Consider the following 17,251-nt stretch of genomic DNA (forward strand, 5'->3'; position numbering starts at 1 on the left):
GCCCTTTGAAAGAAAACTGCTTCACCAGAGAAAGTTTAATTAAAGGTGCACACAATATTTTCATCATATCTCATTTACATTTAAATATTCAGTGCATAGATTTAAAGGTCTATGATGTAAACTGCAGAGATTAAATGTCGACCTTTTTCCCTCTCACATTCTCCATTTTCATTGGCAATGTCCTTTGAAAATCTTTCCCAAACACTGGCGATATTATTGCTATTATTAATACCATATTATAAAACACATCTTTTCTGTCATATGTTTATATTTTTTATAAACTTTGCAACAAGCGTTCAAAGTCTGTCGTCATCCATCTACAATTAACATGATTTCACATATCTCTAGAAAACACGAGAGAATTGTATTTAGCTTACAGAATTCATCAGTCTAAAGTGTCTAAAGTTTCCCTTCTGTGGGAAGATGTTGTGTTCTGTATTGCTTCATGTGATGTTGTGGTTCATCTAAATGTTACATTTTTAAAAAGGAAAACCATTTTTTACTGAATATGTTTCAGATATTGATCAATATTAGGGCAAAAAACAACAACATACATTTTCATTGACTTTCTTGAGAAGGAACCCTTTTTTAAGTAATAGTTTGTTTTATCATGCCCTAAATTTTCAAGATTTGGAGATCCAAGAAAAAAAGATCCAAGGTGTGATAATGGTTGAAGGGTCAGTGTTTTGTCTGAATCTCAGAGTGCAGTAAAAAGTGCTGGTTGATTTTTAGAAATAAGGTGACATTCATTAGTGACTCATGATTTCAGATTTTGTTCAAGATTTAGATTTCCTACTCCTCAGGCTGACTCTCCTCTGGACTCTCCTGATTGGTCGCCTTAAACAATGACATCACATCATTACTTGGAGGGTCCCACTCCAGCCGGATGCTCCTCTTCCTCAGGCTGTGGTTCAGCTGCTGTCTCTCTTGAGAGCTCATCGTCCACCGCTGCAGCGCCAGGCGAGTCAGCGCAGGAAGATGAGGCAGCGCACAGAGCAGCGCTGGAAGCCAGGCTGAGCACGGAGCAGAGGTTGATGGTCGCAGGCTGAGGTCGACTTCCTCCAGCGAGCCCAGACCTCCCGCTGCAAACAGAGCAGACCAGCCTTCATCAGCTGCAGAGCCGTTATAGGACAGATCCAACACCCGTAGAGAAGACAGAGAGCCGCGTCTGCACACTGCAGCTGTACGGGACAAACACAGAGGGCGGATCAATACAACTGATCAGAAATAATGACGATGAATCAAACAAGTGAGACATTCACCTTCAGCACAGTTTAGAGATTCTGGTTATTTACTTGACTGCTAGCATTTTAGTAGAACTTTATTATTTTTCACCCAAGCACTTTATGGAAACATTGATCATTTCATACCACAAACCGTTCTTTCTTCTTCTGTCTTTTACGTTGTTCTTGTTTCCTATCTCTTTTACAATTGCTCTCTGTATGTCCTTATTATCTTATTTAATATATGGCAATAATAGTTAATTTAACCTCTCCAAACAGTGATATGTAAAAACTAAACACTTCCTCTGCTTAAGATCTTTGAAAAACCTTAAAATAAGCTAAACAAATAATATATTCTCCTCAACTCTAAAAATTATTCTCAAAAACGTCATATATCAGATACTGTTTTTGCTTCACAAGGAGCTCTAAGTAAGCGAATGAAAACTTCCAAAGCTGGAGCTGAAACTTTTTTAATCTAAAGAAATAAAAGTATGCACTTACCGAGGTTACATATGTCATCTGTGGTGAGCTCACAGCTGCTGAGATAGAGCTCGAGGATGACTGGCGGCTGCAAAGCATCCAGAAGCAGGGCTAAACGCCCACCAACCACTTTACACCAGGAGACATCCACACTGCGCAGGGACGGCACGGCCAAGGCTGACACACAAACAAACACACACACACACACACATTATTTTTCTATGGATCATCTTTAAGCAGCAAGACACATTCAAGTACATGTGAATCAAACACATAAAAACATCTGCTTTTAAAAAAAAAATAAAGTCAAAGAGTTTAATCAAAGCCAACCCATAAGCCAGATTTCTAATAGCTGAAGCAATATTTGAGCTTTCTTCAGAAGCAGAAGTACATTTTTCATTAATTAGTCATCAACTTTTTTATATTTTATTAGTCCATTTTGAACTTTTTAAGACACTGTTTGACAGATCAACATTGTTGATCATATTTTTTGGTACAAAACAGCTTTAAGGTACTATAGTATACAGATAATCATAAATGGGAACGTTCTCTTTTTTAAATGATACTTGTAAATAGGGTTGTTACCAGAATTTTAAACTTCGATATGATACCAGTCAGAGTTTTCCTGCAATGTTTGATAGATTCTTTCCACTCCTAAGCACTTGTCTTCTTAATAGATGTTGTTGTTGTTTTTTTAAGCTTCCACCCTTTTTTATACTGTCGTTCATTAAACAAACTGAGACTGTATTGTTTAAAAACAAGTGGTATCCACAAATTTGACCTTACTTGTACTAGTTGTAATACAAGCCTCGGTAATGTAAGTCATAGCAGTTGCGTACCAAAGGCAGTAAAGGACTCCTCATTCAGGCTGCAGCTGTTGAGAGGAAAACGCCTCATCTGTGTCAGAGGGAGGGCGGAGACCAGCGGGTGGACTACGCCCCCTGCTTCCTTATTGGAGGACACGTCGAGCTCAGTCAGCCCAGTCAGAGAGGGGAGCACCTGGACTGGAGACAGAGTCTTACACTACTGTAACATGTCTCCTCGCAGTTCACAGTGGAACATTCAACCACACACACAGACTCACTCAGGGCTTCCAGGTCAGCGTGGGTGAGGCGACACATGTGAAGGTCGAGGCTCTCCAGGTGTGTAAGGTGAGCCAGGTAAAGAGTGAGGCGGTCAAGTCCTCCAGACAGACTTTTGTTGCAGGACAGGTCCAACTCTCGCAGTGAGGTGAAGCAGTGGAGCGTACCACCTGCAGGACAGAGGACGGGGACAATTTACTTGTCGTAATGCATTAATTTCTCCAAAGTTATTTTTATTGAATTTTAGATAATTACACACAATAACACAAACAGATCCCACCCCAATACAATCCCCCACCCCTTGCTGTCACTCACACATAAAGACTCTTTCACTACCTTGCCATATTCTGTTGACGACTAAAATGAAAGAATAGTTGTTGAGGCACTTGGTGAAAAATAAATAAAATAAACATAAATATACACAATTAAGTATTAATAATAATATTATGATGTAAGATGGAATAAAAATTAATTAATTAAAAAAAAAAAAAAAAAGAAAGCCAGAACCAGCATTACCAGGTCAGTAGATAGAATGGGTCAAGGGTCAAGGCAAAGCAAATTCACTATTTATTCCTGTACGTGTGGAGGGTTTGCCAAAGAATGTCAGGAACGATCTCCAGATTTAATTGAATTTCTTTTCAGAACCGCGCAGTGTGCATCTGATTTTCTCAAGTTTCAGGTTATAAAGTACATCCCTTATCCAATGAGAAATTGAAGGTGGGGCAGTATCCTTCCACCTCAGGAGTATGTAATGCATTCATTTCAAAGATCGGTGAGATCATACTCCATGCAATGAAGGATTTTCCAAGTTTTTTTCTTCTGTTTAATTTTGTTTAAAAGTATTTTGAGTTCATAAAAGGATCAAATGTGCAAATCTGCAAGCCAGTCTGACTCAAGACTTTAGAATTATGACAATTTTAAGTTATTATGTTTGACTGTTAGCAGATGATGTGGCACTGTTTGCCAGTTTGCAGCCATGTGTGCAATCCTAGTTAATGGTTCTCTGTCAGAAAACTTTGGATTTCTTCCTCCAGGTCGGCAGTAGTGGCAGCAGAAAACAACTCATGACAAGTTGTTACTCCAAATACCATCAGTAATCTTAACCAAAGCGTCTTCAATGTCATGCATGTTGACAGAATATCTGAATACACTCATACCAAGAGCATCAAGGCTGTCTTCTGTCAGACCACAGGCCTGAAGTCGGAGCGTTGTGAGGGAGGTTGCGTGAGATAAAGAAGAGGCGAGCTGCATGAATCCACCGCCATTAACGCCCTGTGAGAGTTGAGGATTAGAGGAGATGTCCAACACACAGAGCGAGGGCAGAGATGAGACCTTTCCTCCTGAGGGGGACATGCACAGGACAAGTATGTCATACACTATACACAGACTGAAGGACAGGATATGTGTCCTCCTGTTGTATCTTGGGAAATGTAGGAAATTACTCAAGCACATACAAGTGTCCACCGTGAGGTCCAACATTTCCTTCCTCCTGAATGCAATTTTAGGTTAAACTAAAAATAAATATTTGGTACCCAGTGCAGTAGCATCAGCTTCTGTGAGCTGACAGGCCACTAGGTGGAGCTCCCTCAGTGATGGCTGAAGATTACCCAGCAGACCTTGCAATGTGCCACCCCCAACACCGCTGTTCCAGGACAAATCCAGGATCTCCAAGTGAGGCATGAAAGCAAGAGCCTCACCTACACAAACAAAATACATTTTTTATACGCATCAACTGACTGTGTATTCAGGCCTTCCATAGCCGCCTCTTCAGACAGAATCATCTCTCCTTAACACACAGCCTTGTATGAGCTGCAGTCAGACACTTTCATTGTTGATTAATCTAAAAAAAATCTTGAAATGTGTTGTTTGTTCAGTTAAACTCCAGTTTACTGCCAGAGAAGAAAAAACAACAACAGATTCTAACTTCTGAGAGGCTTAAACCGGGTAATTTACAAATAATACTTTAACATTAAACATTTTCTAAAAAAAGAAGAAAAAAAATTCATGATTTCCTTCCAAAAGAAACAAGACAGGAGAATTATATATTTTTTTTCATTATAAACTGAATAAATCTGCATGAAACTTTCATCATAAAAGAAAACAGTAATGACCAACCTAGAGCAGTGATGTCATCAGCGTTCAACCTACAGCTGCAGAGCTTTAAGACGCGGACTCCACCCACATGCTGAAGATGAGAGGTCAGCGCTCTCAGACATCCACCGATCAGCTCGTTCCAGGAGACGTCCAACTCCTCCAGCTGAGGGAGAAACTGAAGCAACGTGGCTGGGGAAACGAGAGGATAATGGGGAGGATGCTGTCAACAGATAAGGATGATGGAAAGTGACGATTTCATGCATTTATTCCTGATAAGATTTTTTTGAAAGGGTGGATTTCATACTAAGGCAACTAAAAATCACTTCTGTGGAAAAGGCAGAATGCTGTTGTTCCCAATCTTTAAGAAATTACAATAACTTTGTAACTGAGCTGAATCTGTACTTTACAAAGTACTTATTTTTATGACTACTTTAGCCCTCGCTAATTCAACAAATATCTGTATTTTCTACTCCTTAAACTTCACACCTTCTTCTTTAACCATGAATATTATAAAGATTGTGTGTGCTAGTACAACTGTCATGTTATTAGGAAAATTAAAACAATTTGAGTTGTTTTTAACCACCTAGCTCCAGCAGGTCTGTAGCAGTGAGGTCACAGTGAGCCAGGCTAAGGCTCCTGCTGTCCGCTTTCTTCCCCAACCTCTGCAGGAAAACACACACTCGACCCCAGCCGACGTCGCGCCCGCTCTCTGCTCCGTCAGAGACACCTGAGCAACACACACACATTTTTACAAAGGACACAATTCCCTCACTTTGTCTGAACCGCTTTCTTTTTAACCTAAAATATTTCTCTTTTGTGGTTCTGCAAGCCTTTTTTAATATAAACAACTATTTCTCATTTTCCTCTTCTAGCTAATTATTTCTCATCGTTTGTTATCCTTGTTCATTATTTTAGCGTTTATTTTTTATTTTTCTTATTTTGTGTATTCAGGTAACTTCTATCTTATCTCATTTTGCAACACTCCATCAAATGTCTAACATTATGTCACTTGGATCTTTATGTCTGAGACTTAAACTCAGCCCTCTCTACCAAAAATAAATAAATAAACATCTGATTATTATGTAAATGAAAAAAGAAAAAAGGGAGAGATAAAGTATCCCAAACCTTCCCTCCCACCTTCCCTCTGTCCCCTCTCCTCCCGTCCCTCTGTCTCTGCATCCTCAGAGATCCCTGTCCGGTCTGAGGACCAGGACAGGAAGCGTCCCAACGGCTTCCTGTCCGAGGCCGAGCGTTTCCTGCGGATCTGACTCATGAGGACGTCGAGGGGGGAACGCCTCAGACTGCCACTGTCCCGTCCCCGCTGAGAATCTGACCAATGAGAGTGAAAACACTTTAGACCAAAACAGAAGATCATACTCTTTGAATGTTGTTTAACTCATATTTAATAAAGATCAGTTCATTCCAAAGGGAGTAATTCAAAGTATTTCCTTATTTGTTATGAGTGATCAGAAATTAAGATTTGTTTTTCACTTATGTGCATGTTCAAATTGTTATAAACATTCAGTTACTGAATAAAGATCAATTAAGAGTATCTGAATTCTGAAGAAGTGAAGTCTGATGACAATCAAAGGGGGGGATTTCCTTTTCTATTCAAAAAGCAGAGAGTATCAGATTTTTAATAATCCACATACATAACATAATTTCACCAACATTGGAATGTATATAATTATTAATGATGTCTTAATTTAAAAGCAAGATTTTTCTCTTGGAGTTGCTTAAGGTTGAGCTCATTTTGAGAATTCTGTATCATGCAACAATATATATTTTTTATCATGAATTAAAACCTAGAAATAGTCAACATTACATTAGAGCTATATTAACTAATCTTTGGTTTCTTAACGTTCAACTTAACACAATTAGATCTCTTACTGTTTAATGTGCAAAAATCACAATTTGTAAAGTAGCTAAAGGCGTCAGATAGATAAATGTTTTAAAGTAAAAAGTATAATATTTCCCCCCATGAAAAAGTGGAGTTAAAGTAGAAAGTAGGGAGGCTTAAATGACGTAAAAGTACCGGTATTCAACCGGGACAGTATTTGGGTAAATATATCTTCATACCACAATGAATGAATAAAATCAGTGTATGGCTGCAAAAATCTCTGCACGATACCTTCTCGTTACTCTGGTCAGCAGCAGAACTTGTCTTACCTGCAGACTCCATGTGTGGGGTGGAAAAGTTGAGCTAAAACAAAACCAAGTGATGATCGAAAGAATAACAATAAAAGTGAGTCGGGAATCTTTTCGCCGTGATGCGTTCACGGCCAGTTTGTTTCGGACTGGTCTGCGAACATGGAGAGATTTAACAAAAAAAAAAAAATCTACTGCAGAGTCTAACTCATATCTGCAGTTTGACAAATCCCGACTCTTGCTTCCCTTTCAGCAGCTCTCACTTTGCTCCTGTCTCTACCTAAATGACGTTATGTCTCGTGCTCGTCAGGTGGATCATCCCGGAAGTGCAGTAACACCACCACCTTTGGTAAACGTTGGGTGCACATTTCTCTCTTGGGTACAATGTTTGAAAAAGCTCCGGTAATTAAAACAAGTACAGTTAATGTATTTGTGCGTCCGTTTACTGTCCACTTATATCTGAATCTATTTCATAATTTTAATATCATGTTAAGTCTTTTTTTGTTTTTAATGCTAGTGCTTTTGAATTGCCCTCCCATGACAAATTAAGTTTACATTTATTTTTAATAAATAGCATTATGAATCAATTCATGGGACTACACGGTGTAGAAACACAGTTGAAAATCCTGAATTTGAAGTTTAAGAAAAAAAGCAGCAGCTTCAAACTATGCATCATAAAACTTATAGCCCACCCTTTAGATTTTAATTATCTAGACATTTATGTATTGAACACTTTTAACATAGTTGCTGGTTAATGAGGGGCTCACTTGAATTCATTATATAGTTTCTCACACGGCTGGATTTGATAAATGAAAATATTTTGTTCAGTAACTATCAAATTAAGCAGAATTTTTAAAAAAAGTAATTATCTTTAAGGCATCAACATAGCATTTTAGAACATTAGAACAACCATTAAAAGTGAAAGAGGTTTATTATCTCAGCTTGGACTGAGCTAAGTACGCTTATCTATGAATAAAGGAAAAATGATGACACCAAAGTTACAAAAATCGAAGTTTCCATTTAAAGCTCTGTATTGCAAAACCTTTGAAGAAAATGTAGTTTTACATTCATCTTCAAAGATAAAGATGTTCGTTCTTAACTTTCTAATTTAGAGCGTCGTCTTTATACAAAATCAGTAGATAAAAGTTATGAGATTGTCGAAAGGATCAGCCTTGTTTGTAATGTGTGTTTACTAAGTCCTTTCCCCTTCTAAGTTTTAAACTTATCTGCAGTTTATTTAATTTTCAGCCACTCAATTAATGAAAGCACACAAAATAATGAGCACTTATCTTCCAAATTTTCTTTATTATGAGATCTGACAGAAATCTTGGACAGTACAGGATCACTTCTGCACTGAGTGAACCTCTGTGTCGCTCTGAATGAGGCTTCTGGAGGATTGTGATCAAAGAGCCTCCTCTGCTTCTCTGCTCTTCTTCACCTGCAGCGAAGTGAACGGTCTGATCTGAGCTTCACTGCTGAGGAAGAGGAGCAGAGGGAAGAAGCTTCTTTAAACATCTTTAAAACATTTGTGTCCTGTTTGGTTTGCACCGTTTCTCCTTTTGGAAAAAAACAAAAGTAAAAGGAAAAAAATGCAAAAAGAAGAGTGTGATGGTTGTGATGTCCAGCTGATGGGAGCTTTGCTACGGTATCATCCTGTTTTTTTTTTTCATCTCCTTAGTCATCGTCCACTGTGGGTGTGATGGTCACGCCCCTCCTGATCTGCCCCCATCCAATCAGACTGCAAGGAGGAGAGAGAGGAGCTGATTAGACAAAATTATTAAGTAAAAGCAAAAACAAAAACAAACAGCTGAGATGATTAAAAAGTTACAGAGAAGGACTACAGTTGTCAGACTTTGCTTCATGATATTGTTGAGAAAGCCAACACAAAGGAAGCCTGGCTGTGTAGCGCAGGCCTCTGATGTGCATGAATAAAACTGAAAGTTTGGTTTGCCTCCTGATTTCAGTCATAGAATGTATAAAAAGATGGATAACAGAGAGAGAGCGAGAGAGAGAGAGCTACATGTCATTATAAAACTGTAGCTTCTTCTGCTATTTTAAATATTTTCCTGCAGCTGCTGTGATTGTTGGGATACCGGCCATTAATAAGCGTGACTCCCCTGATGGGATATACTGGATATAAAGTGAAACATGTAATGAATATTGTCAAAAAACACACAAAAAACAAAGCTACGGAATGAGGCAGGCTTGGTCAAGCTGCTGTGTGTAAGAAAGGAGAGGCGCAGGTGAGCATGTGTGTGGAGAAGAGAATAGAAGGGAAGTAAGATGAGCAGATTAAGTTGTTTGTTCATTAACTAAAAAATAAATGAATGAGTTGGAGAATAAAGCACAACTAATATATATATATATATATATATACAAACCTTACATTCAAATATTAACAGAGCTAGTGGAGAGAATGGTCACCCTCTTTGCGAGGCGTGTATCAGATTAAATCACGAGTTCAGGCTTATTGGAGGCTCTAAATCTTACCGCCAATGTTTCTCCACACGTCGACTGAGAGCGATCTTCTCTCCGACCTCTGTGCACACCGGGTTGGTGAGGACGATCTTGGCCAGATCAGCCTTGACGGCGCTGACGCGACCGCCCGTCGACAGTGAGCCGATGTTCACCATCAGCACCTCGTTCTTAGACAGCTTCTGGACCTGCAGGGACGCAACATAGAAGATAGATACTGTCAGGAACCTGTTCATCCAAAGAAATATCCAGGAGACTGACCAGCAAGAGTAAAAGACATTATAGTACAATTTTACAAACGCACAGACCAAAGTCTCGATGACCGGAGTGTTTAATTATCTCCACACAAAACAATGTCGTGATCGCTTTATTCTTCCACATTTTAAGGCCGTCAATATAACATAAAAAGAAGTTATGACCTTCACCCTAAAGCCCAATAATTCCTCTCTGATAGTTTGGAGCACATTTCCCATGATGCATGTCTCACCTTTGCAGCCTTCTTGTCTCCCTCCGTGCGGACTCCCAGCAGCCTCCTGAGCAGGAAGTAGGAGATCTCCAGCTCGGTGAAAATCTCTGGCAGCGCGCCAACGGCACCGAGCACCTGACCAACCATACGATCTGCCCTGCACAGTGTCGGGTCAATCTTAGTGCCCACACCTGCACACAAACACAAGAGACTTTGCTTAGCTATTGCTGGAACGTTTTGTTGTTTGTGCAAATCATTTTGTTCTGTGGCTTAGTGTCGAACTCCAACTTAGTCTGTCTAAAAAGTTTTCTGAATAGTGAGATGAAAAGCTAAATATTTGTTAAGACATACATTTTCTTTTTTAAGTAAAAATGGGGGTTTTATGTTAAGGCATGAAAGAAGAAATCACAGTTCAAGTGTAAAGTTTGTGTGTGTGTGTGTGTGTGGACTAACCGATTAGGCCTCCGGGTGCGGCATATTGCAGGTCGTTGTGCTCAGCAAACAGAGAGACGATCTTGGAGAAGATGGGTTTGCACATGAGCTTTCCTTCATGGTCTTTGGACACGATACCCGGCCGCACCTCAATCTCTTGACCCACCTTGAAGAGGAATCACAGAAGTACACAGCTTAAGTTAAGATAACTGAGTGAAGGTTCATCAAGGAACATCAGAAAAGGTGTCCTGTTTAGTAGAAGAGTAAGTCAGGGAGCAGGAAGAGTTTAGTTCAAAGCATGCTTGTTGCCCTGTGAGTCACTAGAAATAAACGTGTCTGTGCATGAAAATAAAATGTTACTAAAAGTATAAATTGTAACTGATTGAATTCTGCATTTATTTACAGTTCAGCAAAAATAAATTCCCTAAAGCCCAATTCACACGAGATGAGTATTACCTGGACCTCTGGTAATTATGAATGACAATTAAATACTACTTGACTTTTCCCTATTGACTCTCATTTGAACTCAAATCTGTTAATACAGAAGTCAAGTGCATCTTCACAGAAGAACCGTAAAAACTGTGGTGATTCAAAGCTGCAGTTAAACTTGTTTGTGTATCTGTTAATCAACGTTTTGTATGTTTAAATAAAAAATAAAAAAATGTAACAAATCATCTGACCTTGAGCACGCCCTTCAGGATACTTCCTCCTGCCACGCCTCCCTTCAGATCATCGACTTCACAGCCGGGCTTGTTCACGTCAAAAGATCTGATGACTGAAACACAGAAGGTGCACAATGAGTGAAACAGAGGAAAACCAAAAGCAAACCACAAACTGAGCGTCACGCAGACGAAAATCAGAAAGCAGACGTCACTTCAGGTTAGTCTGTGTGTTCTCTCACCGATGAGTCTGGGCTCTGAGATGAAGTCTCTCAGTGGCACTGGGATCTTTTTGACGATGTACTCACAGACCACCTCGATGTTGTACTTGAGCTGTGCTGAGATAGGAATGATGGGAGCGCCCTCTGCCACTGTGCCTGCAGGAGAAACATGAAAAAAAAAAAACAACAGTTAAAGGTTTTAGCCGGAGCAAAATGAACTGAGAGTAACGAGATTGTAACTCTGTTCTGATCACATTTCCACATGATTTGATTTCTGCATTAAACATTTAACGCTAGAGTCACTATTTAAACATCAGATAAATTAGAGGTGCAGCCATGAAACATAAGAGGGTAGACGAGCGCTGGCTGTGTGCTCTGGAGCGCTTGGATGAAGCACATGAAGGCTGGGAATAAAAGCATTGCATGAGTGTCTTCTCTCTATTACAGAAGTCTCTTGACCACAGCCGCTCTAGGAGAGACACGGCTCCGTTGCTTTTTAACTGTGTTTTATATCTGAGATCGTTTTTTTTTCTCTTTACTATGAGCATCAAACGGAGGAAGTTTAACCTCCTTCTTCATCTGGATGATGAGCTTAGTGATAATGACAGCCCCACTATAACGGCAAGTAGGATGTGGGTACACGGTATGATCCGTAAGAGACAAAAATACAGAGAATATCAAATATTTTGAAAAGAGCGCTGGTGACATCAACAGCCCTTCTGAAAAGCTCAACAATTTTTAACTAGAAGCGCTCAGAGTCGGTGGATAAAAAGGCGTAGGGCTCAGGAAAAGGATGCTAGACGCTGCACCTTTTCTCCAGAACAATTGAAAAAGAAGCTAGCAATCACAAAAAACAGCAGGTGGACAAAGGCCCTAAATCTCACTAATAAATCTTTGCAAAAGGAGAGTGCAACAGCAAAGTTCCTTTACAAAAACAAAGGAATAAACTGCAATGCATCACACAGCTCCTCTTTCTTTCTAGTTTTGTTGTAACTTCTAGACTCAGTTTGTAAAGTTTACATCCTGCCATGCAGTTGTTCATGCAATGCTCTTTTAGCACCACCACATTCAAAAATTTAAAATAAAACCAAGCCCCTCACCCTGCACGAAGGCGAGGATCTGCTCGTACTGCTCTTTGGCCTGGCTCTCCTTCACCAGGTCGATCTTATTCTGCAGGATGAGGATGTGCTTCAGCTTCATGATCTCTATGGCCGCCAGATGCTCTGACGTCTGAGGCTGAGGACACGACTCATTACCAGCTGGTGTACAGAGACAAGAAAACAAAAACAAAAAAATCAGGTGATATCTTACCAAAGGGAGTAAACGCATCAAAATTATGAGGTTTAAGTTTGTGAAAAATCAATCAGATTCTTACCAATAAGCAGCAGGGCTGCGTCCATGACGGCGGCTCCGTTCAACATGGTTGCCATCAAAATGTCGTGACCGGGGCAGTCCACAAAAGACACATGTCTGGGGGAAAGAAAAAGTCCCACACAGCGGTTAGAGAAGATTGTTAAAGACAGTCTGAAAGAAGCCGTGATCTGCCCCCTCTCTCTCTCCAGTCTTACCTGACCAGTTTGAAGCTGCCCTTGGTGCCGGGGATGTCTGTGGGAAACTCATCAGGAGTGCTGCTGCCGCACGACCTGTAGCACTCGGGCCGGGGACAGTTGGGGTCATCAAGCTTATAGACCTGCAAAAACAAGGAAGGGTCCAGTCGTTTTTAATTCATCAAGCTCAATTCTGGTATTATTAAAATAAATCAACTTTTTTTTACAAACTTAGGGACAATAACGAACAATATGTAAAAAACAAACATGCTGTTCTAATATAGTGCTTTGAAAAACTCCTCAAGTGTTCGGGGTGAGCTGCATGTGTGCACAAAAACAGAAAAACATTTTCACTCTGATCTCTGAATCTAGTATTTTTCTTTGCATGCAGTCAGAGTGAGCTGATGTGAGAACGCAGCAGGATATAATCAGGAGAATTTACCAAGAATGATTGGGATGGGGTGGGGATGTTTATTCCCTGCCACTGGTGCACAACCATCATCATGACCTCACGTGATTAAACTGCTGCATTACGTTTTCTATTCGCCCGTATGTTCTTCTCAGATTTAGATTGCTTTAGATGCACACCACAAAAGAGACTGAACTGACAAATGTATTCCTTGAGGGAAAATGTTTTGAAGTAAGATAAAAAAAAAAAACGTGTTTTTGCCACAGACCGGCTAGGTCTTTTATTCCAGGAGTGTAAAAAAATATGGGAAAGATCCATGCAGAGAAAGAAAATAATTCATTGATACGGTTTATAGGTACATTTCTTCCTTCTTAATTAGACGCAGTTGTTACATTGCTTTCTTCAAGACAACAAAATCTTTAAATGTTTATGTTGCAGCTGCTGCATCCAATTTCATGCAGCAAGGGGAAGCAATCTACCTGAGGATCTAAAATATGTTTTAACTATTAGCAAGTTTACCATAGTTTTGGATTTTTCATTATTTTTCATTTTTATTTTGTTCTGACTTTTTTTTTTTCATTTTCAGTTCAGTTTTATGTTTCTAATGCTGGTTTGTTAGTTTGAATTAAGTTTTATACGTTTGAGTTTTTTTGTCTCTGTATCAGAAATGGCTCAGAGAAAAACATCAAGCAACTACCGCACCTTAAAAAATAACCTTCAAACATTGTGTAAGTAAGGGAAAAAGACATCCAAAAAAACAAACTGACGTGCCTGAAACAAACTGGGCTGTGCATCACTCAGTATGTTTGTGTTAAAGACTACAGACATTTTCTCTAAAAATGTGTTTTGTAAAGACACAATACATTTTCTCTTAGTTGTTGTTTTTTGGATAAAGCCTTTTTTTTTTAGTTTCAGTTCATTCTTTTTTTACATTTTAGTTGTCATTATTTTTGGTTAAAGATATCCTTGGCTATGAGTCATTTAGACCCCCCAAAAAAACAACAGTAGCCCCCAGGTTTGAACATACCGGGCTCACCCTTGAAGGTATTCTATTTTATGGGAGTGTTGCTTTTACATTTACAAAAAAAAAGCCCCCCAAGTTGTTTTGTTTGCTTTAATTTTATGTACCAAGATTTGATCAAATTGTGCATGCATGACAAACTTGGGGGGGGCGAAGTCCCAATCATTCAAGCCTTTGGACTAAAGGAGGCAGAGGTCAAGGAGACAAGAACAGACCAGGTTACCAGCAGATATATCAATCCTTAGTGTTACTTACCTTTGCATTAGCATATCCTAACTTGATGGTGATGTTTCTTTCCAGCTCGTTCTTGAATCTGACAGTGTGAACACCAGAAATGGCTTTCACTACTGTGGACTTTCCGTGGGCTACATGACCGATGGTTCCTACAAGAGAGACAGTGAAACCATGAAGTCGTCATGTTTCATGTGCAACGTGAAACAGGGAGCACAGAGAACAACACAGTCTGATTTTTGGCTGAGACCCATACCGATATTTATGGTGGCCTGTCTGCTGATGATCTCTGGGGAGAGAGGCGTCAAGGTCGACACGTCCTGCAAAGAGAAAGAGTAACATTAGATACACCATGGCACTGAAATACAACAGTGAATGTGACTGTGAGCAGAGCCCTCTCCCTCACTCTAATCCTGGAGGTGAATGGAAACAAAGAAATCTGGTTAAGTAGAAGGCACAAAAACACAGCCACATACTGACTCTGCAAACAAACGAACAGGAGGCACTCCACTTCAAACACAACAGAAATGACATATTATGGTATGTTAACGGCTTAGCTTCTGGCTATCAGCTTCCTCCAGAATCATTAATACCACCAAACTCAAGCTTCCCAAGAATTAGTTATTTTCTTCTTAAATAGATGAAACTTGCCAAATAACAAAGAATTTGTCCAACTCCCATATTTACTTTCAGAAACGTCATCGTTTACTGAGTAAAAACCCATAAATTCAATCTAATGAACATCATCACTGAGCTGTGACCCGACACAGAGGGAGCAAACTGTGAGCCTATGTCTTGGGGAAAACGTCCTGGGGCGGATAGTTCAACCAAATCCATTTGGATTAGGTGAGACCAGGACTGATAAGACTCTGTGGCCACTGGACAGCGACTTCCGACCACCAGATTCTTGAGTGTGTGCAGAGCAGATGACTTATAGTAATCGTTCACAATTATTGACAGACCAGATTCTCGGATCTCGGAGTGGTTAGTGCGCGTACCCCATGTATGGAGGCTGTAGACTTCCAAGCGGGCGGCCCAGGTTCAAATCCAGCCTGTGGCTCCTTTCCCGCATGTCATTCCCCACTCTCTCTCTCTCTCCTTGATTTCCGACTCTATCCACTGTCCTATCTCTCCAATAAATGCACAAAAAGCCCCAAAATAAATCTTTAAATTGTAATGACTGTGGGTGAATTTCACCATCACAGCAACCCGGGGTGGGGTTTCAAGGGCACCATAGGGCTGTGCAGGACACAAACTTTGAACCTAAATACTCAGAAAGACGATCTGGGGTGGATTTTTCAACAGAATCCTTTTGGATTAGTCAAAACCAGCCTGTGAATCTGTGTCAGTCACAGTACTGTAGCACTGAAAGAGCTGATAACATCATTACATCCAGAAGTGAGTTTACTTATACATTTTGCATTTCTTACTTTTGCTTAATGTTATATTTCTTTATTTTTGTAAAATCTTATATGACACATTTCTTCTTCTCTGTGATTGTTTTGGTTTGTTAAGTGATTTTTTTTAAATATATTTGAATGTTTCTTGTTCTCTTTGTTATCTTGTGTGAAGCACTTTAAATCTCTGAAATGTGTAAATAATGTTGCCTAGACTTTCCCATTTTTAACACATCGATAAACACGTGTAAAACACATGTAATTATAATTCTCTAGTGATTTTTATGACTATTATTTTAATTTAAAAAATGATGGTATCGCTTTGTCTGACTGAGCAAAGCAGATAAACCAGACATTAACCGAATAAAGAGACTATTTAAGCGTTGGACAAAGGCATTTAACATTCAAACGCTTGGCTAAACTAGAACTAAAATAAAATAGTTAAACGCGTAAATCGTGCTCACAGGTGGAGCTCCTGTTTAAGGTGTCCGGGGGCCTGTCGTCATGTGCCGGGTGGTGATGGTGGCGCACCACGGTGACGTAAAGAAATGTCTAATTTGCGGCACTGTTTAGACATATTAACACACCGATAGATACCGACACATGAGATAAGGTTGTAAATATAAGTAAAGTAGTCGCCTACCAGAGAAGTAAGGTCTTGTTTAGCCAAATGAGGCTGACCAAGCGTTGTACCAGACTCGTCACCCGCCATCTTGAATGAAAAGGAAATGAAGAAGGTGACTGGATCGAATGCCTGATCAATAGAAAAAAAAGAAGATATTTTTATTGTTTGATAATTATCTATTCAACCAAATGCAGATTAAATTCTGGAATCCTTCAAAATAAATTCCAAATGTTAAAAAAGCACGTCATAAATATTATTTTGGCTGAAAATTGTGTGGTTTTACATTCGCATGTTTCACCAACTGGAGGCAAAGGGGTCCTTTCACGATGGCTGATGCAATTTATTTTTTTCCGTTCAACAATTTCCACGCATTGACTACAAATTACCGCTATTTTTAGGAAGTTACAACCCGCTTTATATCGAAAAGGGCTTGCGTTTTGTCAGATATTCAGTCTCTTTAAAGCAAAAAATACGTTGTACGTGTGTCAGGTCCGTCGTCGTTTAATGACGTAATCCGATTTGTAGTTCTGCGATGGTAGACACATCTCGGAATGGACTACATGAATAAAACTACATTAAAAAAATGAATGTATTTCAAACACAACAATGAAGATCTAAAAACTAGGCAATCACACAACACTGTTTTGAACCCATGACGTCAGACATCAGATTGAGCTTTTGCCCTTGACAGTGAAAGAAATTAGGTTTGGTATTTTAATTGAAAATGGAAATTTAGAGCCT

At 39.6% G+C, this 17,251-nt stretch overlaps 2 protein-coding genes across 2 annotated transcripts; both read right to left on the reverse strand.

Annotated features, from left to right (window-relative positions):
• Positions 1–16: 16 nt before the first annotated feature.
• Positions 17–7,321, reverse strand: lrrc31 (leucine rich repeat containing 31). The gene is made up of 10 exons (XM_061064366.1): positions 7,049–7,321; positions 6,017–6,208; positions 5,463–5,606; positions 4,901–5,068; positions 4,318–4,482; positions 3,943–4,125; positions 2,788–2,955; positions 2,543–2,707; positions 1,725–1,880; positions 17–1,181 (listed from the first exon to the last, which is right to left on the reverse strand). Exons 1-10 carry the CDS (start codon positions 7,059–7,061, stop codon positions 793–795), a joined length of 1,743 nt encoding a protein of 580 aa, XP_060920349.1. The 5' UTR covers positions 7,062–7,321; the 3' UTR covers positions 17–792.
• Positions 7,322–8,314: 993 nt separating this feature from the next.
• eif2s3 (eukaryotic translation initiation factor 2, subunit 3 gamma) lies at positions 8,315–16,639 on the reverse strand. Its single transcript, XM_061064324.1, has 12 exons — positions 16,529–16,639; positions 14,745–14,808; positions 14,513–14,640; positions 12,849–12,970; positions 12,656–12,750; positions 12,381–12,539; positions 11,302–11,436; positions 11,081–11,175; positions 10,422–10,566; positions 9,990–10,159; positions 9,518–9,690; positions 8,315–8,765 (listed from the first exon to the last, which is right to left on the reverse strand). The coding sequence occupies exons 1-12, from the start codon at positions 16,595–16,597 to the stop codon at positions 8,702–8,704; spliced, it is 1,419 nt and encodes a 472-aa protein (XP_060920307.1). The 5' UTR covers positions 16,598–16,639; the 3' UTR covers positions 8,315–8,701.
• Between the last annotated feature and the right edge of the window lie 612 nt (positions 16,640–17,251).

The sequence above is a fragment of the Labrus mixtus genome, chromosome 19 (genome assembly GCF_963584025.1).
Source record: "Labrus mixtus chromosome 19, fLabMix1.1, whole genome shotgun sequence".
Lineage (NCBI taxonomy): Eukaryota > Metazoa > Chordata > Actinopteri > Labriformes > Labridae > Labrus > Labrus mixtus.

Coding starts and splice junctions, on each gene's coding strand:
- eif2s3 (XM_061064324.1), bottom strand. CDS start 16,597: ATGGCGGGTGACGAGTCTGGTACAACGCTTGGTCAGCCTCATTTGGCT. Junction 12,751..12,848: donor GGCAGCTTCAAACTGGTCAG/GTAAGACTGGAG, acceptor TCTTTCCCCCAG/ACATGTGTCTTTTGTGGACT. Junction 10,160..10,421: donor CGCACCCGGAGGCCTAATCG/GTTAGTCCACAC, acceptor GTTTGTGTGCAG/GTGTGGGCACTAAGATTGAC.
- lrrc31 (XM_061064366.1), bottom strand. Junction 5,069..5,462: donor TACAGACCTGCTGGAGCTAG/GTGGTTAAAAAC, acceptor TCGTTTCCCCAG/CCACGTTGCTTCAGTTTCTC. Junction 4,126..4,317: donor AGCTGATGCTACTGCACTGG/GTACCAAATATT, acceptor TGTCCCCCTCAG/GAGGAAAGGTCTCATCTCTG.